This window comes from Capra hircus, chromosome 15, assembly GCF_001704415.2.
Source record: "Capra hircus breed San Clemente chromosome 15, ASM170441v1, whole genome shotgun sequence".
In the NCBI taxonomy this organism is placed as follows: Eukaryota; Metazoa; Chordata; class Mammalia; order Artiodactyla; family Bovidae; genus Capra; species Capra hircus.
In genome coordinates, this window is record NC_030822.1 from 76,403,139 (window position 1) to 76,429,907 (window position 26,769).

The window sequence follows — 26,769 nt, forward strand, 5'->3', positions numbered from 1 at the left end:
CACACACACACACACACACACACACACACACACACACACACACACACATATATATAGGTTTTCGTAATCTGCTTCTTTTTCCTTTTCATTCTTTTAGCATCTCTGTAATTCTTTTTCTTTCATTTATTTAAGGATGTTCAAAGCATGGAAGGAAATAGCAGGGATTGACATCAATCACGTATACACTTAAGCTGTGCATCTTCCTATTCCAAGTATCATTTGCTACAAGTTTTCCTTTCCTCTTCTAATTTTTTTTTATTGTGTGTGTGTTTGTGCTTTCTAAAAATTTTTAAAATTTATTTTTTAATTGAAGGATAACTGCTTTACAGAATTTTGTTGGTTTCTGCCAAACATCAACATGAATCAGATCTCATAAAGGTAGCCATTCTGGTGTATTTTATGAGTATTATATAAATGAGCCAAATTTTTGTGGTTTGGAGATGCTAATTACTTCCAGTAAAAATAGCAAAAACATTAACAATTACAAATTATATTGCCTATTTGCTTATCTATTGAAAGTGTTTATATCTTAGGACCTAATGGCTAGTTCACAAAAATCTGGTACCTATACATTAACTTAAGATTTAGCACCTTAACCATCCATTTTCCCAATATTATTTATGTAAAACTGTGGGAGTATACATGAGGGTACTGGTCTGAAAATTTCAATGTAAATGTGGTCTATTTTGAATTTTGGAGTTTAAAATCATTCTTGTAAAATATGAATAGTTTACTGACTCAATAGAAGCTAGAATCAATTCATAAAAGTATTTGTGGACAGGGAACTTAAGGGAAAGTTTAGATTTTTAACTTTCCATGTGGTAAATTTAGGCACTCCTCAAACATTCTGTTGAGTTTCAGTTAATCTAACAAATATTTATAAGCACCTAGCAGCAGGCACTGAGTTAGACCTTGGGATGAAACACTGAACAAGATTCGGGCTCTGCCCTCAAGAAGCTATGATCTAGTAGTAGAGGCAGATGAGTAGTTAGATACTGTGCACGCTTTGCCGCTTCAGTCGTGTCTGACTCTTTGAGACCCCATAGATTGTAGCCCACCAGGGTCCTTTGTCCACGGGATTCTCCAGGCAAGAATACTGGAGTGGGTTGCCATGCCCTCCTCCAAGGGATCTTCCCAACCCAGGGATCGAACCCAGGTCTTCTGCATTGCAGGCGGATTCTTTACCATCTGAGCCACCGGGGAAGCCCAATTAGACATTATAATCCAGGGCAACTTGTGCAATTAAGAGTTAAGTTCATCATGTTCTGGAGCATAGCATGTTCCCCATAAGAGGGATGCTGCATACAGGGGTCTGCTGAAGCTATCTGGGTGAGCTGATAATGAAATCCAAAGGACAGCTCTATTGAGAGATAGGAATATTTTTTTCATGTTCCTAAGCAGCATCATGATTCAGAAGAGAAGGCACATTGTGTTTTAGAAAACTGTAAACTGTCTTTGCACCTCCAATGCTGACCATTATCTCCAAGCTTGTTTCATAATCTCTTAAATGCAAATAATAATACCTGGCCTATTTCATGAGATCATTAAGAGGATCAACTGAGATAAAGCATCTGAAAGTGCATCATAAACTGTAAAGTGCTACTTGGCTGGATATTGTCCATTTTAAAAATTATTACTTGGGCACCTACCATAGATAATAACTCAGTGTGTCAGCAGTCTATCGAGGGTACACTTCCTCTCCCCAAGCCCTATATATCATGGCCTTATCTAGACTGTAGGTATTTTTGTTGTGGTTGTTGTGTTAGTTAAGTTTTACTGGGGGCAAAATAAGGACTGTAGGCTGGGAGATGGCCCCTCAGATGACTCTGAGAAATTGCTCCAAAGATACAGGGTGGCGAGAGGTCAGTATATATATTTGGTTTTGCTGAAGAAGGAATATATATAATCAAGTACATATTTTTCCAGAAGGTTTCTGCTAGTCTGGTGAAACCTTTCTGCTAGTCACAAGTAACAGTTGTCACCGTGAAGGATTTTAGTGCTTTTCTAGATATGAAGAGGTACAAAAATTAGGCTCATAAAATCAGCTCCTGAAAACATCTATCTGAAAACCCATTCTGCCAGCTTTTCCCTGAGCACAGAATGCCTCATTTTTGCTCTCCACCTTGAACATTTTCCGGGGGATGTTGAAAATCAGCAGTTGCCCCAGCTCAAGATTTAATTCTTGTAGAGGTAGGTGGCAATTTGTAGTTTACAGGGCCCCCTCACGGTTACAAATTTGACCATACTTTGGGAGGCATTTCATGACCATTTCATCCCATGGAGCAAGGAACTCATTCTTAGGTCTGGTGAAGATGTTGCTGATAGGCCATTCAGTGTACTGTTAGTATCAACAGTAACCAAAGGGCTGGACCAACCTGTCTTACCCAGTCTCTTACAGTCCAGGAAAAATTTCCTCTTGTTTGTATCCTTCCATATCTAGAGTAATTACAATTATTGATTACATCCGGAACTAAGTATTTGATCAACTTCTCCAAGTTGCCTAGTTATTATTATTTTGTTGGAGGTTCAGTCACACATTTGGTAATCCAGGAAACAACAATCTCATAAAATAGGCAAAGTGCAAATAACATAGCTAACAGTATTATTAAAGTTATATGTAAGAACTAGGCCAAAAATTTCTGTAAGGTGTGGGAAGCCCCTGGTGGCTCAGCGGTAAAGAATCTGCTTGCAATGCAGGAAACATGGGTTCAATCCCTGGATCAGGAAGATCCCCTGGAGAAGGAAATGGCAACTCACTCCACTCCAGTATTCTTGCCTGGGAAATCCTATGGACAGAGGAACCTAGCAGCCTAAAGTCCATCAGGTCTCATGAGTTTGACATGACTTAGCAACTAAACCACTACCACCATTCCATTAGGTGTAGCTCAGTATATTCTCAGGTTGTCTGAATTAGTCTATTTTGTACCAATCTTTATCTTTCAAGGAAATTATATATTTACATTGTATGAATTAAAAGATAGAAAACTGAGACCCAGAAAGGCTGGGAGGCTCTAATGTCAGCAAGCGGCTAAGGCCAGACAGAGTCAATTAAACTCCAGCTGCCTTGATTTTCATCATACCCCCCAATTTCTCTACTTGCTCCTTCTCAGCCTTGTGACATCTGGTTTTCCTCTGTTTATAACTTGACCGCTTACCCAATGAGATCTGGCCTTTTCTGGAGGCCAGAAGGACTGCTTTCCCCCACTTCCTTCTCTTCACCATCACAAAGTGAGCACTTGTTTGGGTATCCAGAAGAATCAGGTAATAAATATAGAAAAACAAATTAAGTCAAAAGCTCATAATTTCATCTTTGATAAGGAGGCGAAAAATGGATTCACTGGGAACCCATGAAGAATGCAAAAAGCATTTTCCAATTAATTCAATTCAATACATAATTCCAAAATGCTGACTCTGCTCAAGTCACTGCGCTAGATTCTCTCTAAGGTACAAAGTCTGCCTTTCAGGCAATTAAAATAATGAGGATGAGGAAAGTGGGAAGGAGGAGGAGCAGACACATTGTCTAATAATCAGACTCTTTCTGAATTACATCACTGATCGGGTTAACTTCCAGCTGCTTTCTCTTTTTGGGTACTGTAGAGCTGGGCTGTATTTTCTTTCATTTCTCGTTTAAAAATCATGTGGGAGTTTTAAAATTCTCATTTAAAAATCAAGTGACTCTAGGCAAATTAAACCCAAACTTTCATTTGAAGTTACATGTTATTGATGTCCCAGATGACTCAATGTGAGAGGTAGTAAAGTGCAATGGTTAAAAGTTTAGGCAAACAAAAAATGTACTTTTGGAACTGTTCACAAGTGGTAGAATCTTATATTCCTTACTTGACTTAGGATATTGTGGGTATTAGGAGGATTAAATTGATGTAAAGTAGTCATTCTAAACCAAGAATAATTTTGTGCCATGGAAGACATTTTTTAATGCGTGGTGACAATTTTGGTTGTCACAACTAGGAGTGGGTAATGCTACTGGAGTCTAGTGAAATCCAGGGATATCAGTTTAGTTTACCTTTTACAATGCACAGGATAGTCCAGCATGGCATAGACTTGTCTGGCTTAGAATATCAGTAGTGCTAAAGTCAGGAAACTTTGGCTTAAACACTGTTATGACATATTAGAATGTATACATGAGGTGGTAATAAACACTACCTATATGTGATACTTATGTAAAGTATCACAACTTCCAAAAGGATCTGTACTCATGAAAAATTTCATATTAATGAAGAAAAATTATATCTTGTGGGTAATAAAGTGATAAGACACATATCCAGAGGATTTACAAACTTAGAGCTATAAATTACAACAATAATTAAAATTGACCAAAAAAGGTATAACAATTAACCTCCTAATACACCTGTAAATATATTTAAAGTATAAGGCAAAAAAAGAAAATCTATAAAACTGTTAGAAAAGAAGAACTGAGGGGGATGGAAAAAGATATTCCATGCAAATGGAAATCAAAAGAAAGCTGGAGTAGTAGTAGTCATATAAGACAAAATGTTGTTGTTTAGTCACTAAATCAAGTCCAACTCTTGCAACCTCAAGGGCTAACCTTCCAGGTTCCCCTGCCCAGTGGATTTTCCAGGCAAGATTACTGGAATGGGTTACCATTTCCTTCTCCAGGGGATAGTCCTGACCAAGGGATCAAACGCATGTCTCCTGCATTGGCAGGCAGATTCTTTACCACTGAGTTACCAAGGAAACCCAAGACAAAATAGACTAGGATAAAGACTGTTGGAACACTCTTGCAGTGATGGTCAGAATATAAATTGATAAAGCAACTATGGAGAACAGTATGGAGGCTCCTTAAAAAAAAATAGAACTACCATATGACCCAGCAATCCCACTACTGGCTACTGGACATAAACCCTGGGTTTATGTGGGTTTGATCCCTGGGTTGGGAAGAGACCCTGGAGGAGGGCATGGCAACCCACTCCAGTATTCTTCCCTGGAGAACCCATGGAAAGAAGAGCCTGGTGGGTTACAGTACATAGGGTTGCAAAGAGTCAGACAAGACTGAAGCGGCTTAGGAGACATGCACACATGCACCCAACATAAACTTCCCAGGGGGCTCAGAGCAAAGAATCCACCTGCCAAGCAGGAGATGCAGGTTCAATTCCTGGGTCAGGAATATCCCCTGGAGAGGGAAATGTTAATCTGTTCCATTATTCTTGCCTGGAAAATCCCATGGAGAGAGGAGCCTGGTGGGCTACAGTCCAGGGGGTCACAAAAGAGTTGGACATGACTTAGTGACTAAAGAACAACAAAAACAACACGGGAGCACCTGTTAACAGACATACAAGGAGACCTACAAGGAGATATTGACAGTAACACAATGATAGCGAGGGACTTCAACACCCTACGTACATAAATGGACAGATCATCCAGGCAGAAATTACTAAGGAAATGCAAGGCTTAAGTGATGAATTAAACCAGATTAACTTAATTGATATTTATAGAACATTCCATCTGAAAGCAGTGGAATATTCATTCTTTTTACGTGCACATGGAGCATTCTCAAGAATAGATCACATGCTAGGCCACAAAGCAAGCTTCAGTAAACTTACAAAGATTGACTCATATAAAGCAGGGGTCCCCAACCCCCAGGCTGAGGACTAGTACTGGTCTGTGGCCTGTTAGGAAGTGCACCACACAGTAGGAAATGAGTGGCAGACAAGTGAGTGAAGCTTCATCTGCCATTCCCCATTGCTCTCCATCATTCACATTACCACCTGAACCATGCCCACCCCCCCCCACCTGCCCTGTCCATGGAAAACCTGTCTTCCACAAAACCAGCCCCTGGGGCCAAAAAGGTTGGGGACCACTGGTATAAAGCACTTTTTCCATTCACAATACTATGAGATTAGAAATCAACTACAAGATTTGTGCAAAAACAAAAACAAGAACAAAAACAAAAACACAAACACATCAAGGCTTAACAATATGCTACTCAACAACCAATGGATCACTGAAGAAATCAAAGAGGAAATAAAACAAAATACCTAGAGACAAAAGAAAGTGAAAACACAATGATCCAAACCCTGTGGGATGCAGCAAAAGCAATTTTAAGAGAGAAGTTTATAGTGGCACAAGCTTAGCTCAGGAAATAAGAAAAATCTCAAATAAACAACTTAACCTTATACCTAAAGCAACTAGAGAAAGAAGAACAAACAAAACCCAAAGTTTGTAGAAGGGAAGAAATCATAAAGATCAGAGCAGAAATATTGAATAAATGAAATGGAGACAAAAGGAAACATAGAAAAGATTAATAAAACTAAAGGCTGGTTCTTTGATAAAATAAACACAATTTATAAATCTTTATCCAGATTCATCATGAGAAAAAGGAAGAGGGCCCAAATTAATAAAATTAGATATGAAAAAGGAGACATTACAACCAATACTGTGGAAATATTAGAGACCATAAAAGGCTACTACAAGCAATTATATGCTGATAAAATGGACAACCTAGCAGAAATGGACAAATTCTTAGAAAGAAATCTTATAATGCTTAGAAATCTCATAAAGCTAAACCAGGAAGAAATTAAAAAAAATGAATAGATGAATTACAAATACTGAAATTGAATCTGTGATTTAAAAGCTCCCAACAAACAAAAGCCCAGCACCAAATGACTTCACAGGCAAATTCTACTGCACATTTACAGAAGAGATAACATCTACCTTCTGAAACTCCTCCAAAAAATTTCAGAGGAAAGAACACTCCCAAATTCATTTTATGAGGCAACCATCATCTTGATACCAAAATCAGAAAAAGATACCACACAAAAAGACCAGAAATAAACCCATGCACCTATGGTCAATTAATCTATGACAAAGGTGGCAAGAATATACAATGGAGAAAACACAGTTTCTTCAATAAGTGGTGCTGGGAAAACTGGACAGCAGCATGTAAAAGAATGAAATTAGAATATTCTCTAATATCACACACACAAATAAACTAAAAATGGATTAAAGGCCTAACTGTAAGACTAAATACTATAAAATTTGTAGAGGAAAACATAGCTAGAGCACTCTTTGACATAAATTACAGCAATACCTTTTTGAATCCATCCCCTATAGTCATAGAAATAAAAAAAAAGTAAACATACAGGATCTAATTAAACATAGAAGCTTTTGCACATCAAAGAAAACCATAAACAAAATAAAAAGACAACCTACAGAATGGGAGAAAATATTTACAAAGACAAACAATCCAACCAAAAACTGGGCAAAGGATCTAAACAGACATTTCTCCAAAGAAGATGTACAGATAGCCAAAAGGCAAACAAAAAATGCTCACCATTGTTAATGATATTAGAGAAATGTAAGTCAAAATTACAATGAGGTATCATGTCACACCAGTCAGAATGGTCAGCATCAAAAAGTCTAAACAATAGAGAGGGTATGGGAAAAAGGGAACCATCCTATACTGTTGCTGGGGATGTATATTTGTACAGTCCCTATGGAGGACAATAAGGAGGTTCCTTAAAAAACTAAAAATAGAACTATATATAATCCTGCAATTCCACTCCTGGGTGGATATCTGGGGAAAACCAATTTGAAATAATACATGCACTTTGATATTCACTGTGGCACTGTTTACAAAAGCCAAGACATGGAAGCAACATAAGTATCCATCAACAGATGAATGGGTATGAAAGATGGAATATATATATGTATATATATATATATATATATATACACACACACACACACACACACACACATATATACGTATATAAGGGAACATTACTCATCCATAAAACAAATGAAATAATGCCATTTGTAGCTACATGGATGAACCTAGAGATTATCATACTAAGTGAAGTAAGCCAGCCATAGATAGACAAATATCATATGATATAGGTTATATGTGGAATCTTAAAAGACTGATAAAAGTTACTTACATACAAAAAGAATCAGACTCATGGATATAGCAAACAAATTTATGGTTATCAAGGGGAAAGGGAGAGAAGGATAAAATAAGAGTTTTTGATTAACATATACACATGACTATATATAAAATAGATAACCAACAAGGACCTACTGTATAGCACAGGGAACTAGACTCAATATTTTATAATAATCTATGACAGAAAAGAATCTGAAAAAATATATGCATGTCTAACTGAATCACACTGCTGTATTCTTTAAACTAACACAACTGTAAACCAATTGTGTTCAGTTGTGTCTGACTCTCTGCAACGCTATGGACTACAGCCCACTAGGCTCCTCTGTCTATGTGATTTTCCTGGCAAGAATACTGCGTTGCCATTCCCTAGTCCAGGACATCTTCTCAATTCAGGGAAAGAACCCATGTCTCCCGCTTCTCCTGCATTGCAGGTAAATTCTTTTCTACTGAGCCACCAGGGAAACCCACTATACTTCAATTTAAAGAAAAGAACAGTTGCAGGATATTTTGAAAATGGTAGTGAAATAAACAGATCATATTAATAATGTGTAATCTGATCTTAGGTAAGGAGGGCAAAACAATGGAGTTTATTGATACTAAAGACTTGCTGATAGATATTTAACTGCACTGTTTAGCCAGGAACCAAAGCTGTATCTGGAACATACTTGGGCTCAATAAATATTTGTTGACTAGATAGATAGATGTCACAGTTGTGTAGAACTTATCTAATCATCAGTTTTCATATTCTCTTTACTAAAGAACAGCATCTAAGTCATCAGGTTTGAGCAGAAGTCACTAGTAACATTCCTGTTTCTTGCTGCCAGTCCTGTGAGCTCCTTGTGGCAGGGTCGTCTATTATTCACCTAAGTATTCTAGGGATCAGCAAGTCCTGGCACATCTGGGGCTTGGTTCAAGTCTGTTAAGCTTTTTATCCTTTTGTTGTTGTTGTTGGACCCCTCTGTCTTCGTTCCCCACCTGCTTGACTGATCCTCTTGGTCTTTCCTTTCTAGGAGACACAGTCACCTCTTTGCTGACTGTAATCCAGCAAGAGTTGATGGGTCCTTTCATTTTCCACTCTCTTCACCCCTGACTTTCCTTGACTCTTCTCTGTCACTCTGTACCCTACTTTCAGGAGGAGGGGGTGTCTTTTTTCTGTCAGTCTTTTGATGCTGAGTTGAATTGATGCTTCTCTTCCCTGAAAATGGGCACTGTGGCGCAGTGAAAGCAGCAATGGGTGCTTGAGACCTTATTTTATTATTGGATGTGTGACCTTGTATGAGTCACTTAATTTTTCTGAGGCTAAATTTCTTCTTGTCAAATAAAATTGAAAATAATAATAATAACTGCTAACATTTCAAAGGATCAATCGAGACAATGCATATGAAAGTGTTTTATAAACTCTGGACTACTCTTACAATTATTTGTAAATACTTTAATAAGACATGTTTTCACCCTACAAATTTATTAATTATGTAATACTTAGAGTTTATGAATATAACTACATTTTATTCTAAATTTTTCTCATTAATATAAAATTTTGTCAGTGGAAAGTTTGAAATACAAACAATCACATCATTGGTCAAGAAGGCATTCATTTGTGGGATGCTCGCTAACCAGGGCTGTTTATATCAGGAGGTTAAAGAGGCCAAGAATCAGACATGCATCATCCATCTCACTGAAACCAAGAAAAACAGAGCTTATAAAATTAAAATCCTACATGTAGATAGTGGTTAAAACAGTGAAAACTATTCATTGTGTCCTTAAATTAAGTGTATATCTCCATCTGTGGAGCCTATGGAGATCCGTATTTTAAGCCACAACTTATGAAGATGTAAAGAACCTCATCCTTAGTCAGAAGGAGGGATTTCAGAAGAAATGACAGTGAATCAGCAATCTTTGTACACCTTCTGCCTCTTTGAATTCATAATACATAACAGAGAATCAATCTAAGTAAATACAATGCCATGTGTTGACTTTCAATGATGCAATCTTATAGCCAGAAAAGAAATATCCTCAGGGAGACTGAAGGAGGAAGACTTCCTCTTTAGTTGTGCACGCTTTCCTCAAGCCCATGAAACTCTGGAAAATGCTAGGTTCCAATGGACTCATCTATTAATAATAGGAGAGGGTACTGATTTTATTGTCTCTCCTTCTGATACAGCTTTTCATTTCTTTCTCCTCAACGGCTCCTTTTTATGCCTTCAAATGTTCCCAGGTATTTCTCAGAGTGAAAAACCCTCATTTGACTCTCCTGCCTTTTCCAGTTATTGTCTTAACTCCTTGTTATTAACAAGATTTTCAAATGAATGATTTGAAAATGAATGATTTATACCATCACTTTTTGAGCATGTATGCTAAGTTGCTTCAGTCATGTCCAACTCTTTGTGACCCTAGGAACTGTAGCCCTCCAGGCTCCTCTGACCATGGGATTCTCCGGCCAAGAATACTGGAGTGGGTTGCCAGGCCCACTTCCAGGGAGTCTTCCTGACCCAGGGATCAAACCCTCATCTCTTCTGCCTCTTGCACTGGCAGGGGGCGTTCTTTACAACTAGGAAGCCCACCATTACCCTTTGCCTTTTCATTCCTCAGGATCTGGGTTCATTCCTTGTTGTTAAGTTGCTAAGTTGTGTCTGACTCTTTTCAACCCCATGGACTATAGCCTTCTAGGTTCCTTTGTCCATGGGATTTCCTCAGGCCAAAATAATGGAGTGGGTTGCCATTTCCTTCTGCAAGGGATCCTTCCCATTCAGGGATTGAACCCGCATCTCCTGCATTAGCAGCCGGGTTCTTTACCACTGAGCCACCAGGGAAGCCCGAACTGTGCTGCTGAAACTATAGTCCATCATCCCGACAGTCAGTCCTGTTCTTCAGTTTCCGACCTGGTGACCTCAGCAGCACTGTACACTACTGATCTTTTTTTTTTTTTTTTTTTTTTTTTTAAGAAAAAGACAATCCTCTTTTCCCTGATTTATCTGGGGTTCCATTATAACAATTCTGTCTCTGATGTCAAGTAGACCTAGGTTAAAACTCTAGCTGGGAAAAAGAACGTGGATTAAAGGAGCAGATGTCTATAAAATGCTTAGGATAACATAGCACATTGTAAAGGATAATGAAATGTCGGATTTTATAATGAATAATATTATAAGAGTTTATCTAAAATTGAATTTTTCTTGATGCATCTAAATCTTTTTGATTTTCTTATCTAAGTGAGTGATGCTGCTACCTTCGACTCTCCTTTTCCATTGTTCTCATCAAATCAGTGTCAAGGTCCTGCTGGTGACTTTTTCAAGATGCCTCTTACATTTGTCCTTCTCTTCAATCCCTACCTGCACGACCCTGAAACATATTTTTCTTTCCATTACTATAGGCAATACATAACATCTTTCAGAATGTAACAATTAGTCAATCATTCAGGGATTTACAGATGTTTTAAAATAAAGAACCCTATTTTGAAAACAAAACAGCATGTGGAGAAGCCTAGCAGACATTTCTGGGGACCTGGATACTCAAGAACCTCCTCCTCCTTGTGGCTCTTCACCCAATCTGCAGGCCCAGGGCCCAGGGACATAGCAGCTTTTCTTACTCACACAGATGCATTCCAGTCAGAAGGCATTCATTCATTCAAGTCAATATTCAACATTCTCTTCACAGTTCATAGGGTTACATAGCCTCACAGCTATGAGGCTTTCTATGTGAGTGATAGACTCTGCACTGGGTTTCAGCAGGCCTGGGTTGCAGAGCAGGTCTTCTGGGCTGAGAGTTCTGGGCCTGTCTTTCTTGTCTCCAAAATGAAGGATTTGGACACAATCAACCTTTATGCCTATTCTACATGTGAAATGCTATTATTCTTCTGAGATCTGAAGCTGATAGACATATTCTTGATCTTATCATTAAAACTGTATCATGTAAAATCCAGAATAATAGAAGGCATACAAATATCATTTGGGTATGACTGCTGTTTCAGTCATTTCAAGGAAATCTGAGATAACTTTAATATTTTGTTATTTATTATAAAGAGTAAATCTATGTGAATTAAATATGTGTGTGTGTGTGTGTGTGTGTGTGTGTGTAGCTGACGTTTCTCTTCAAACAGAACATTTGAATGGACCCATATCCATTTATACACTGTGGAGAATGTGCAGCAGTCTCACAGTGACTTTAAAAGGCACTGCAATCATGCTTTGGAAACAAACTGTGCGGTTATTACATGCACAGCCTGAAACGTCTCGTCAACAGATTGTTGTTAGTGATGGGGAATTCCAGGCTGGCGGGTGGGAGAGAACAGGCTGGGAACGCTTTCATATAGCCCCTAGGTTGCCAGGCTGGCTGTGGCTGAAAGAGTCCTTTGTTCTTTGTCCAGGCTTAGCAAGCCCTTGGGGACTTCTGGTGATGGGAGGTAGGGGATCAGGGCGATGCGAGTCCAGCTCTGCATGGCACCCACAAGGCAGCAAGGCAGGGCAGCTAGGAGCCCAGCCTCCAGCACAGGACTGAGGGTGGGGGCCTCAGCTTCAAACATGGCCAGCCTTGTGAGCATGATCGAGTTGTTCATCTTTCTTATGTCTAGTAAAAAGGCAGTAATAACAATTCATACCTTACAGGGCTGCTGTAAGGGGTTGATAACAAAATGCTTAGCACCAAGTACTGAACACATTGAAGTCACAACAAATATCAGGCAACATCTGCTTTTGCAAAGGAGGAAGAGAGGTTCAAGGTCCCATGGCGGGTTAGTGGCAGCTCCAGTGCTAAAAGGGTACCACTACTGGCTCCCCGTCCTCTTTCTAGCTCTTCCTAGTTCTTTGGAATTATCTGCCCTTACAACAACAGCTCCTTAGATCCTGAGTGGAAGAAGATGAGAAGGCGATGCTTCCCCTAATTTCTTCCCTGCTTACCCCTTTTTAACTGTCCCTTATATCTATGCTTCTCTTTCTATTCTCTTACCACTCTCAGTATTTACATTTCATTTACATTTGGTATTTCATCAAAGGATGAAATCAGTTGTCCAATTAGTTGTTAGCAATTGTTGAATGCTCATAGTTTGATAAATAGAAGTTTAAAAAGTGTTTCCTTTGGTTTTTAAAGAAAATATAATTGTGTGAAAGGGCTATCTTTGACTTCACTGTCTCTTGCCTCGATCACAACCACTAATAATACCAAAAGAAGAAGTTACTTGCTGCGCTGGGGCACAAGTCCTACATCCCTCATCAGCACAGCACAGAGTCAGATGGAGCAGACGTCACCTTGCATGGTGTCTGGGGCTCTCCTACTCTGCACCTTGCCTATCACTCCTGGGTCAGTGCCTACCGATTCTACTTTGGTTTCCTTTTCAGTAATAAACAATAAAAACAAAGTAAATAATCAGCAAGTCTTAAGAAAAAAGAATCAATCAAAACAGGTAACAATTAAAAATACCTCTGGTTGTTTCCAAGCCTTAATCCATTGTACATATTTTTGACTCCCCCTCCTAAATATAGGAACTGCCTTTTATTGAGTGCTCACAAGTTTGGCGCATGACTTGCCCAGTGTCACCTGATCGGTAGGAAGCATAACCAGAATTCAAATCAACTTAGCCTGAGGCTAAAGCCTAGATTTCTGGGTTTTCCTCTCACTTGCTTTGAAAAGTAGACACCCATCCATTGCTAAAGATTTAGTTCAGCTGTGCCCAATTTTTAAAAATTGGAAACAATACAGATGTTCATTGGTTTGGGACTGGTTAAATAAGTAAGGATAGATCTATACACTGGGATAATATACACATATATTAAATAAAGATGAAAATTGAAGTTCATTGACATGGAAAAAATGAGAGATAACTGAGTGAAAAAGTTTGCAAATCAGCACATCCAGCACATTACAAACTCTTACTTTTGTGGATATCCCTGTTTCCCTCCCATATTTATGATAAATCTCTACCCAGAGAAAAAGTCTGGAAGGATATTCAATAACATGTTTAACAATATGATTACTCTGTATTATGGGCTGAATATCTGTGTTTTCCCATCATTCACTGTAACCCCCAGTGTGATGGGAGTGGGAGGTGATTAGGGCTTGATAAAGTCATGAGGGTGGGGCTGATGGAATTACTGTGCTTTTATAGAAAGAGACACCAGAGCCTTTTCTCTATCTAAATACATCCATGGCACAGTGAGATGGCAGTGCTGTTTGGATGTTTCTTTCCTTCATCTAACCTTGAGGTGTGCAAAGGCCAGGGGACTGTTGATCTGTCTTTACAGGCCCAGGTACTGTGACGGGGTTAGTACCCTACACACTTTTCCAATGAAGAAAAAGAATAAGTAATGTCACACATGCTTATGCCTGAGCTACCTCTGCCTATTCTGATGTGGTTGAATTCTGTCCCCAGTAAAGGGAAGAGTGGAGGTGAGAGTTGGGAGGTTTCTTTTTGTCCAAGGAGAGAAGTAATTACAGAGTAACTGGTAGCCATGTTCCCAGAGACAGCACAGTGGGAGGGAAATAGGAACAACACAACTTTAATTCATGAGCTTTCCGACAAGTCTTCATGCTTAGCCTCAGTCACTGTCTACTTCTCACGGGGCTCCCAGCTGTGGCTGGTGAATCCCTCCAGCTCGGCCTTCTGCACCACTTCCCTCAGCCTCACTCAAGCACAATGGTTGGAGCTTTTATTACTTTGTTTTAATCAGTGACAGAAAATAATAAAACTATCCAAAACACTGACATCTGTCCATGTGTTACTACCCACACCAACTAATCTCATGCAGCAGATTGCTCTCTTCTCCACTTCAAGGCATTTAGGCCTCGGAATTGTTACTATTGGTACTAGTCAACCTCACTTAGCATGCCTTCATGTCTGCACATCTGCATTTAAAAAACCCATATTATTTGTATACTCTGGGTCTACTCTTCATAACTATAAACAAGACACCTTTCAAATGGGCAGCTTATTTAAAGCTTTACTCTTCATTTCAACCTCGCTTACTATCTGAAGCCTACAGCTCATAGATAGGCCTTCCCTTAAAGGATTTTTCTCCAAAGATTGAATTATCGAAATTGCTAACACATTGTATACTAATGCCTGCACCCGATGAATAAGACTGACTGCCACTTTCTTAGCAGCTGCCCAAAGTATTCAAATTATTTTTCTTCATGTGTCTAGAAGAATCTCGTTTTCTGACTCTAATTTTAATAAATGAAAATAATCCTCTCCTAATTGATTCTATTAAATGTCTTTTATTTTTTAATTAAAAAAATTTTTTTATATTATTAAATGTCTTTTAATCAGAAGCATTTTCACTAGAATTTTTACTTCCAACAAGATTACTCCAACAACTATTGACATATAACTGCCCTACCACCTAAAATGAGCAGCTTCGCTGTAACTCTCTCAGGTTTTATTCTAGTACTTGAATTTAACTTTATAACACAAAACCTAAAATTTAATTCCCCTTTGTGTGTTAGTCATTCAGTCGTATATGACTCTTTGAGACCCCCACAGACAGTAGCCCACCAGGCTTCTCTGTCCATGGGATTGTCCAGGCAAGAATATTGGAGTGGGTTGCCAGTCCCTTCTCCAGGGGATCTTCCCGACCCAGGGATCAAACCCAGATCTACTGCCTTATAGGTTTCTTTACCGACTGAGTCCTCAGGGAAGCACCTGCATGAATTTTCCAACCTCTTCAGATTTTTCCAGTTATTACTCACTGCCTGTCACCATCCATCCACCTTTCAGCAAGCCAAAAATCAGCATCATTATTATCACACTTAATTTGGCTAGAAAAATGTATTACCAAAGCCTACTTCCTATCTTCAAATAAAAACTTCCACGTTAATTTCAAAACATAAAGTTTTAATTTTCTCCTTTTCCCTTATTACACTAATGTTAAACTTACATCTACTTAATTTCCATGAGTAATCTCCATAACAACAAAATTACTAAAAAATAAAGATCAACCACTCATCATAGCTATATCTGCAGCTATTCCTATAGTATCTTCACTAAAAATCCAGCATCTCTAGTATCATAAATTACTCAGTCTCTTGTGCCATAAAAGTCAAGTACAATGCCATCTCCTTGTTTTTTTATAACTCACAGATCTACTGAAACTTCTATTAATAAGCCCAAAAGAAGCATTCCTAAAACAACAATAATAGAAACTCAAACGTCAGGGTATTCTTTTAGTAGCTATAGCTGTGGTATAACAAGAAGTCACCAATATTCCCTCTCTTTCTGAGCTTTCTGACAACTGACAGTTGAAAAGTCAAGAGGCCTTGAGAAACAGGGCTTTGGGAAGAATACTAAGTTTAGAGCTCTCCACCCATCTATCTATGCTCCTGATTATCCATCTGTGACTCCATCCATCCACGCAACAACCAATCTATCCATCCTTCCATCTACCCAACCCTCTTTAACAAATATTTATTGAGAATATACTATGGACTCTCAGGAGGGATACAGAGGTGAATAAAGTAGAAATCAGAGAAATCTGGGCTGATGTCATAACTCAGTCACTTAATACAACTGTGTTACCTTGTAAAGTTTTGTGTTCTTTTGAGCTTCTGTCTTCATCTATAAATTTGGGATTCTAACTCTGCTTCACAGTGAACAAGATTAGAAGAAATACTGGACTTATATAGAAAACAGCCCAGTGGCAAGAGCATCGTAGGTACCCTACAAATAGTAGTTTTGGCGACTCTATGTCTCCCCAAAGACTCCTGCCTCCCATCCGACTGTCACACAGGACAGCACTTCTGCACGATCGTCACCCAAGGCAGCGACAAGGTCTTCTCTGACAACGTGTGCCTGGGCATGTGGCTGAGGCCTGGTGAGAGCTGGGGGCACGTGTCAGGCTTACCGGTCCCTGAAGAGCAGGAGCTCCTTCCCCAGCATCGTCACGGCATCGAAGGATAAGTTGGAGTCACAGAGGTCGGGGATGGACGGATTATGAGGGGGGCCGTGGGGCGCAGTGGGCTTCCCTGGGAATGCTCTCCGAGGTCCTAGGATTCAAAGTGACTTGGTCAAAATGGTACCAGGAATGAAGTCTATACACTTCTGCTCCAGGGACCCACTTTCAGTGCATATTACAAGGTCACAAACAGCGTGGTTGTTGATGACATGAGGACCTGGGTTTGAATCCCGGCTTCATTAGTTGCTGACTCTTATGCTGGTGGTTCAGTCGCTAAGTCATGTCTGACCATGGCAACCCCATGGACATGTAGCCTGCTAGGCTCCTCAGTCCATGGGATTCTCCAGGCAAGAATACTGGAGTGGGTTGCCATTTCCTTCTCCAGGGGATCTTCCTGACCGAGGAGTCGAAGCGAGGTCACCTGCATTGCAGGCAGATTCTTTACCAACTGAGCTATGAGGAAAGACTTGTGTGATTCAGATAAATAATTCAATCTCTCTAAGCCTCCATTTCCTCATAGTAAAATGGGGAAAGGCAATAAAGGTACCTACTACAGAAGGTTTCTGTGAGAATTAAATAATGCCTGAAAAGCACTTTTAGCGGAGTGCTTGACACATAATAAAAGTTCCAAAAAATGGCAGCTATTATTTTATTATTATGCAAATTTCTTTGATAGCTATGGGTGTTTGAAATTAGCAGTCTATTTTGAAAATTTCCTCTGGTTTTTTTTTTTTTTTTGGTTATTAAGTATTCTTGCTTTCAATAAGATTATATCTTTCTTGTGTGTTTTCTTATTTTTGAATAGCTTCTGGGTGTCCTTCCCTGTGCATAAGCTTTTTCTTAGGTGTCCAGGAGAGGCTGAGCAAATTCTTGGGGCCCTGAAGTACCATGGAGATGTTACCATTTAAAGGCATCTTCTAATAGATCCTGTTGGAACACAGGACCCAGCCCTTGGGGGAAATGCTATTGAGTTTTCATCTCCCGTTCTGTTCCTTAGGACTGTCTGCCAACTACAGAGGACTGATCTGGGGCTGCCTAAGCCACTGCTCCTGGCAGGTCCCTGTGCTGAATCGAGTCTTGTTACCATAGCTGGGGATCAGGGAAGGAGTGAGGCCAGGGAGTGAGGTGGGTAAGACCTGGGTGGAGAAGGGTCAGCAATAGAATGAAGATCAGAGGTTGGGGTGAGGCTTTGGGAAAAGATCAGAAAGTGGAAACTGGTCGGATCATAAATACATTGCCATTTTTTGAACACTTACTAATCCTCCAAGCACTCTGCTGAAGCTCAGGGTGGTCAGCAGTAGGTGAGGCTTGTGCCTCTCGGCGTTATAAAACCATGTTTCTGTATTTTGTTCACTTGCGGAAAAACAGCCTTGTCAAAATATAAACTTCCTCTCCTGGCTGAGGAACAGTGGCTGCCAGAACGGTGGTTACGCTTCAGGGCACAAAGACCCATAAAGGGTAGGCACAGATCTGGAGTGGGTTCCTCTTGGGGACCACAGGAGAACGGCATGACTACCCACTCTGGTATTCTTATCTGGAGAATTCCGTGGACAGAAGCCGCTGTCCATGGGGTCACAAAGAGTCGGACATGACTTAGTGACTGAGCACGCATTCCCTGATGGCCACAGGAAGGGTTTTACACTGGAGCCCTAGCTTGTCATATGGAGAGATTCGCAGGTTTTTTTTTTTTTCTGTCACTCAAGAGAGCAGCAGAACTGGCATAGACCCCACTCTGAAGGGAAATAGCTGGCTGAACACTTCTTGGGATGAAATTTCTCTTTTTATGTGCCTCAAGTGAGATCTGCCTGCAGCTGTGTGTACCTACGTCTAAACAACAGATGAACTGGCCAGATGCGGGAAGGCAGGAGGAGCTGGGTTCTACAGGCTCTTCTCTAGGCTGAGCAAAGAGCAGGAGTGCCTGCAAGTAAACCCTGAATGAGCAGGTTCTGAGGCTTATAGGAAAGGCAGCTTCCTAGATTCTCCAGCTTTTTTACCCATCAAACAAACAAAATGTCAAGGTCTAGTGATGTTTCAAGATTTCTTCTCATGGATGAATGGACTTGACTTTCTGTTCAGGAAAATGGGATATAGAGTTCCTCATAATCCTTTATCACCTTAAAAAAAAATGCTAACATTTCAGATAATTTTGGATATTTTGGGATATAGACTTTGAGCCTCAGCTTTCTCAACTATAAAATGCAGAAAACATTTTCTATCCCTCAGGCTAGTGATGAGGATGATATGTGATGACTCATGTGAACATGATTTGTAAACTGCAGATCGGCTATATGACTAAACGGTACAGTTATTACCATCAACATTACTATTTTTAGGAAGATAATGTCCATTCCCTTCTCGAGAGGATCTTCCTGATCCAGGGATCAAACCTGGATTTCCCGCATTACAGGCAGACTCTTTACTGTCTGAGCCACTAGGAAAGCCCCGAGATAAGATCACTTATTTGCAAATGGATAAACACTATATATATATATGTATGAACTATAAAAAAATCCATCCTTTTCCAATATCTAACCCCTGATCAACACTCAAAATACACACAAATGATTGTATTTTCTATGGCCATCGAGGGACCAATATGCTCTGGAAGAAAGATGTAAAATTTAAATATTCATCTTACAAAAGAAAGCAATACTCATATATGGTAAATAAGTTTTTCCTAAGAGGGGATAGTTGGGGCTGTGGTTTCTAGCTTAATCTTCACCTATGCAGGTTAATGGCTGGCAGAGTACACCTTGCCACGAGACCAAATGCCTATCATTTTCAGGGTCTGTACTCAAAAAAGTGTAGTTATTGTACCATACAGTGCCTGGATCCCCTTCACGTCGTCCTTGGGGAGATGGAACCCATAGGGATTCTGATACTTATAAGTTGGGTACATCAGTGCTGACGGGTCTGTGGAATGGGCCAGGCCCAGTGCATGGCCAAACTCATGAGCAGCAACGGTGAATAAATTGAAACCTAGATGATATGAGAGAGAAAAAGACAGCATCAACACAGAGTTTTATTTTCACTATTTCCTGTCTTCACAGGAGACTTTATGCCAAATCATAGTTTATTCATTTTCTTTTCAGAACTGGGTTATTAAAATGTTGGTAGGGTGTTCTGGCACTTAGCTTTGCTGACTTTAGCCTAGTTCTTCCCCCCTTGGCGAGGAGCGGCTTCGGGTAGGGGACGATGGAAATGTAAATCCATTTATTTTGTTTATGGTCAGTGGTGCTCCGTAAAGAAGGGCTTCAGCACTAACAGTGGCAGCAATACCTAGATTTAGTCCATGCATGCTTTACTGGCTCCCTGTCTGCTCTCTTTTATCCACCCATGTTTCATACTGGAGAATTCCAGATGACATGCATGATATTCTAGAAATTTTAACCCATCCCCATTGCACTTCTCAGTAAAGTACTAATTCTTCTCAGGTCATTTCTGAACGTAGCCTATTTCCAAGTACAAGTAAACAAAAAATACTACATAGTTGAAGGAAAATACTGCTGTGTGTTGAGTAGGGGATTGCTGTTTCTCGAGATTATACCCTGTGAACCAGAGAGCAGACAAATCTACAGCACAATTGAGGGTGGATCTTTTCCCTTATGGTGTTCCCTTTTGGATTTTTGGCTTACTTGTTTTTCCTAGCCAGCCCCCCTAGTTAAAGGGTGGCTTGGGACGTTGAACCTCAAGGTTTCATGATGGAGGCCCAGAAGAAGGTACAATATTTTCCAGGTTATGGTGAATTGTGCATATATACCATTCGTTCCCATAGTCCACTTCTCAGCATTGTCGAAATGCGTATCTCCTCCCAGGCCTTCTCCAGGTGCAAATGCATGGGCTAGAGTCCCTCGAGGCCCATCAAATGGATAGGAATCCCCGTGATCTAGACATATGGGGCAGAATGCCAACAGGATTTAGTCCTTCTAGCAAATTTTGAGGGGTACATGATATCACAGGGAATGGACAACTTTTTGAATAGCATTGGTATTTCTCATACAAATAGATTTACTTTTCAATATTCATTTTTTAATAAGAGGAATCTCACATACCAATGAGTGATCGATTAAAATAATAAAAGCGATATTTTGTGTTTTAAAGATAGTGAGCATTAAAAATTTTTTTTAAATGTTCTTTTGTTATTGTATCTGTTGCACTGTCTGTCAATTGGCACAAGGCCTACTGCAGACTATGAACAGCTGCAGATTCCAAAAGGAGAAAGGCAGATGGTTATTCAGCCACCATCTTATCCACTCACTGGACTGTGAACGTGTTGGCAGAATGATTTCAATGCATTATTTAGGGGGTGGCAGTGAGGGAGGGACAAATTAGGAGTTTGGGATTAACGTATACACATTTCTATGTATAAAATAGGTAACTGACAATGAACTACTGTATAGCACAGGGAACTATACTCAACATTTTTGAGTATAGCATGGTGTAATAACCTATAAGGGAAAAAAATCTGAAAAAGAACATATATATATATATGAATTACTTTGCTGTACAATTAAAACTAACACAACATTGTATATCAAATAAATGTCAAAAAAATTGCTAACAAAAAACAAAACAAAACTACGATCTGGCTAAGACAGTGACAGTAAATTGGACAAGCGTGTGCTTTCTGTTTGTATGCTGCTACTGCTGCTGCTACGTCGCTTCAGTTGTGTCTGACTCTGTGCGACCCCATAGACAGGCTCCCCCGGCCCTGGGATTCTCCAGGCAAGAACACTGGAGGGGGTTGCCATTTCCTTCTCCAATGCATGAAAGTGAAAAGCGAAAGTGAAGTTGTTCCGTCATGTCTGAGTCTTTGCGACCCCATGGACTGCAGCCCACCAGGCTCCTCCGTCCATGGGATTTTCCAGGCGAGAGTACTGGAGTGGGTTGCCATTCCCTTCTCCAGACAGTGTGAGCCAATTAATCAGAGTGCAATTACATTAAAACCTGCCTCATACTTTCTGTAACACACTGCATTATGGTAAAATGAGAGGTTGGTCACCCATTCTCTACTAATAGGCCAGCCTGTGGTAGTAAAAAAATAAAATAAAATAAAAAATGACAAAGCAGAAGCTATTCAGAAAACACAATTCAAGGTAAACTAATGTTGTAACTGCTGCCTTTAAACACACCACAGTGACTGACTGCCCCACGATGCACATGTGTGGAGCCCAGCACCTCCCACGAGGACATGGCCTGGGCCATGCATGTGAGCCCTGGGCAGCTGCCATCTTTCCCACCCCCGCATCAGCTCCACCTGACTCAGGCATCCCCACACTTAACACATCTTCCACAAGGTAAAGATGCATTCAGAGAAAGTCCAATTCTTATTTTGCTTAGTGTTTAGTTTGGAAACACTTCTGATTTTTAAGTGTTAAAAATGAGTTGTAGAGCCCAATATATTTTAAGGACATGTCAAAAAAGGAAAGAAAATTTCTCTGTAATTTTATTACACTTTCATGCATAAAACTCCTGAAAGCAACAGACATATTTATAAAATTACAGCTTTTAAAGCTTAATTAGTATCTGTATTTACTTAAAAGTTCATTACAAAATAATAGAAAAGGAGGAAGAATAAAATGAGGGATATTATACAATACATTTCATAGATTTTCAGGATTTTGGTGGGAATACCTTGTTTTATTTAAACCCCACAAAACAAAGTTCTGGTGTGCCATTCCCCAAGTTTCAGGGCAGTGTTGTTTAATCAGTACATGCCCTGAGGTCCTGGCTAAATGGCAGCAGAGTGCCAAGTCCACTTGTTTTAGGGAACAGAGCACCGGCTTGAAAGATTGACAGCCAGATGTCAACTCCATCGCGCCTAAAGCTGCCCCAAGCCCTGCCGCTTCCCTGGGGGTGGGTGGCCTTGACCCTGCGGGAGGAGCGAGACCCACCGTGGGCCAGTCCCCCCAGGGCCACCTCTCAAGGGCTCCAGCTCAGGACTTACTTGATCCTCTCTCCCAGCTTCTATACATGTCTCTCCCCAGTGACATCAGATTAAAATTAAGATAAAGACTTTAAAGAGGACACTTAGAAAGGTTATCTGTGAAGGGAAAGAGGCGGGGATACTCACCTTGACTCAGAAAGCTGAGAGGGAAAAGACTTAAACGGCCTTGCCTTCATTTACTACTAGAGCCGTTTCTCTGAACCAGGGGCGAGTGAGGGACGGCGTGTGCAGGCTGGCGGCAGGCCTGGCAACTCCACCAAGAGGCGTCTGAAGCGTGGGCCAGACAGCAGCGGCAGCCGCCCTCCTCACCGCGCTGCCCGGGAAAGCTGCCGGAGCTCCGCGGGACTGACCCTCAGAGAGGATCCAGAGGGGCAGGTCCTCGGCTAACATGAAGGGGAGTGATGGACACCATCATGGCGCTGGGGAGAGGCCAGAGGGCCTCCCAGCCATAGAGAAGCTAAACCTGACAGAACTTGTCCCTGACGGGGCAATGCCACAGCGAAAATGGGTTATTTTCTAGTCTGTTCTGTAGCTCAGCCATGTGGAGAACTCCCCAGATCTGTTTTCTGACTAAATAAAGGTCGTGACTTTGCCACGATCTTGGCCTCTGCCCTTCACAGCTCTGAGAAGGAGCGTGCTGGTCACGTGGATTAAACATTGTATGAGGAAAAGTACTGAAGTAGTTTTCCTCTGGAGTAATAGACAAAATCCAGGAAGCACCACAGTACCTCCGGTTTCAAAAGAGATCATAATGTCTGCTTCGCCCGCATTGACTCTGACAAAGTTCAGAGGGACGGCGCTGCTCCAGGCCCTCAGGGCCATCTCCATGGCTCTGTCCACCTCTGCAGGGGTCATGGAAGGGGTGTACTTGGATATTCTGTCAATACAGAAGCAACACGTTTTCCTTTTAACAAGTGCTCCTAAGTGAAGAAAGTGAGAGTTATGTCAAGTTCATATTGAAAATAAAAATAGTGATAAAAATAGTGACCATAAATCTACAATTTAGAGATTTTTCTCCAGAATAATAATTCTTATTTTGCTTTCATCTTTATTACATTACTGAAACATGCTAACTTAAGAAAAATGAAGGGGGTGAAATGGAAAATTTGAGATTTCTGATGCTGAAACAGTTTGACTTTTGTTGTTATTATACATCGCTAATTGGAAAGAATAATACCTGCGTAACTTTATGAGTAGCTAGAAGTCTGTTTTTCCTAAAGCGGTTTTAATTGAGAAGGAATCTTTTTCCCCTAAAGAGACCAACATTTTTCAATTGTAAAAAAATAAAGACAAAGAGTTTTGAGGTTTTGCAAATTCTTATTCAAAGACAAGCAGGTTTTCCCCAGGGCCATGGGGGAATGTTTTTTCTTAAAATAACGTACATCTTAAAAGAGGAAGTGCTAGCTTGTCACAAGGATGCTCACTTGGGCTGAAAAAGGCTCAAGTCTTTCTTTCATCAAGTCCTGCTCTGACAATGACACTGGGAGGCATAAACGTATAGAGCATTTTGGATCCAGTGGGTAGAGACAGTTGGTGTTTTTCTAGGGTGTGCCACTTTGGAACCCAGGGGCTGGGGATTCTAAGCTGCCGTAAAGGAAGGGAGGAAGAAAGGAACCGCAACCTGGGACCTTGGGCTCAGGTCGAATAGTGCGGGCAGAGTTAGAAGCCAGTTCTGTAAATGTCCACCTTGAGAGCCAGACACATAGTCTACTTTTGCCAGGTCCTAGTCCTGGCTCTTGGACAGAGTAGGTGCTTAGCAAACATCTGCTAAATGGATGAACTAATGAATAAAAGCTAGTGTTTTTTAGGGCCTCCTTAGTTGTTCTCAAAGTTTAGGACCTGTGATAACACCTCAGAAAGTTTGTTAAACACACAAGCGTGATCAAGAAATCTGCATTTTAACAAGTGTCCGGCAAAACCAATACAGTATTGTAAAGCAAAATAAAGTTAAAAAAAAAAAAAAAAAAAGTGTCCCAGGCTATTCTGATGCAGGTGGTGCAGTCTCAGCCAGAAATCAACAGGGGTTGTCCTGGAGGCCCCAGAGGAAGGGACCATGTCCCACAGAGAGGAAGGGAAATAGCCAAACCCAGCAACTGAGAGGGAAGGAATAAGATCTCTCACTCCAGGAACTGGGCCCAAGAGGAGGGAGCTAGAGTGTCTAGAGGGGGAACCACGACTCTTAAAGGGACCAGTTTAGTGTTTTCCAAATTTGCCACTGCCACAGCATAATATGAACCTGTGATTTGTCGTGGCTCCGTATAGTTAGCATCCCCCAATTCTCTCATATCGTAAATAAGTTATCCACCCCCACAGAGCGGCCTGTGTGTGTTGGGCTGGAGAAAACAGACATGGAGAAGGGATGGACCAGAAAGGAAGAGCGTGTGGACAGAGGTCCTTGCCCAGAGGGTCTAGAGATCGATACAGCAGCAGTGATGACAGCTGACGTTCAGGGAACACACGCTAAGGGCTGGACCCGGTTCCAGGTACTTTTCAATGTGGTAAGCCTGCTAACCTTCACAGCCACCTTCAGAGGTAACAATATCACTCTATGTTTCATGACTAGTCAGGAACTGAGCCCAGTTCTTTATGGCTCCAAAGTTTATGCACATAAGCTCTAGATTATATTTTATCCTTTTCAGTCTTCTGAGTGCTAAGTTGCTTCAGTCTGTCCAACTCTGTGCGACCCTATGGACTATAGCCCACCAGGCTCCTCTGTCCACGGGATTCTCCAGGCAAGAATACTAGAGTGGGTTGCCATACCCTCCTCCGGGGGGGTCTTCTCAACTTAGGCATTGAACCCCCATCTCTTACTTCTACCTGCTTTGTCTGGAGGGTTCTTTATCATTGCCACCAATGAAAGGAAGCTCTTTCAGTCCTCTGTGTGTGTGTTAGTTGCTCAGTCCTGTCCAATTCTTTACGACCCAACGAACTATGGCCCAACAGGCTTCTCTGTCCGTGGACATCTCCAGGCAAGAATACTGGAGGGGATTGCCATTCCCTTCCTCCAAAGGCTCTTCCTGAGCCAGAGATCGAACCCTGGTCTCCAGCATCACAGGCAGATTCTTTACCCTTTGAGCTACAGGGAAGTCCTTCCAGTCCTCTGGGCTATGTTAAAAGAAGTTATTCTGAGATCCAGTAGCTACACAGAGCTAAGGTAGTCTCTAGTTCCTCTTTTTTGGAGAAGGGGAGGGGAGGAGAAGGCGAGTTGTTCAGGAGGAAGTGGATGGTCAGTGTGGGTGTGTTGAGGGGTTTTGGGGACTGCCCAAAGAATATTACCGCAAGAATACTATACTTCAAATCCCAAGTTAGCTTGATCTATCCCCTTGTCTTTGCTGTGCGTAATCACAGACTATGGCTTCCCAGGTGGTGCTAGTGGTAAAGAACCTGCCAGCCAAGGCAGGAGACAAGAGAAGCGGGTTTGATCCCCAGATGGAGAGGATCCCCCGGAGAAGGGCGTGGGAACCGCTATTCTTGCCTAGAGAATCCCATGGATAGAGGAACTTGGCAGGCTATAGTCCATGGCGTTGCAAGGAGTCGGACATGACTGAAGTGATTTAGCACGAATGTAATCACATACGACGCCCTCGGAAATGTTTAGGAAATGTTTACACAGTTTAGGAAATGTTTAGGAAAGTTTACTCAGTTTAGGAAAACTTCCTATGACACAGTTTAGGAGATGATGGGAAAGACTCCATGAGTTTATATAAAAATATAAAAATTTCCTCTCTTACCTCGTAATCTCGTGGGTGCTCAGTTTCTTTTAGGTGTTTTTTTTTTTTTTTTCTTCCCCCCAAGAAAGATCTTTGAGGCTTTCTTACACTGAGGCAGAGACTAATAGCTGTATCCAGAGTGCCACCTTATGGACTCAAAGGCTCATAGCAGCTAACAGGTGGCCTAGAGGAATCATCTGATCTCTGCTTGGGTTTGGGCCCTCACTGGAGTGCGGGGGCAGTATAACAGCTGGCTCTGTAGCTACCCGCCTCCCCTCTCAAGGTCTGCTGATTACAGTATTGGAAACTCTTCAC

The 26,769-nt window shown here is 40.9% G+C and overlaps 1 protein-coding gene across 1 annotated transcript in view; it reads right to left on the reverse strand.

Annotated features, from left to right (window-relative positions):
• Window positions 1-26,769, reverse strand: part of MMP20 (matrix metallopeptidase 20) — a 60,536-nt gene that overhangs the window by 25,860 nt on the left and 7,907 nt on the right. The window contains exons 3-6 of the mRNA XM_005689365.3: window positions 23,473-23,621; window positions 20,558-20,683; window positions 19,615-19,776; window positions 16,747-16,888 (exon numbers count right to left, since the gene is read on the reverse strand). Coding sequence (XP_005689422.1) covers window positions 16,747-16,888; window positions 19,615-19,776; window positions 20,558-20,683; window positions 23,473-23,621 — 579 coding nt within the window. The remainder of the gene's footprint in view (window positions 1-16,746; window positions 16,889-19,614; window positions 19,777-20,557; window positions 20,684-23,472; window positions 23,622-26,769) is intronic.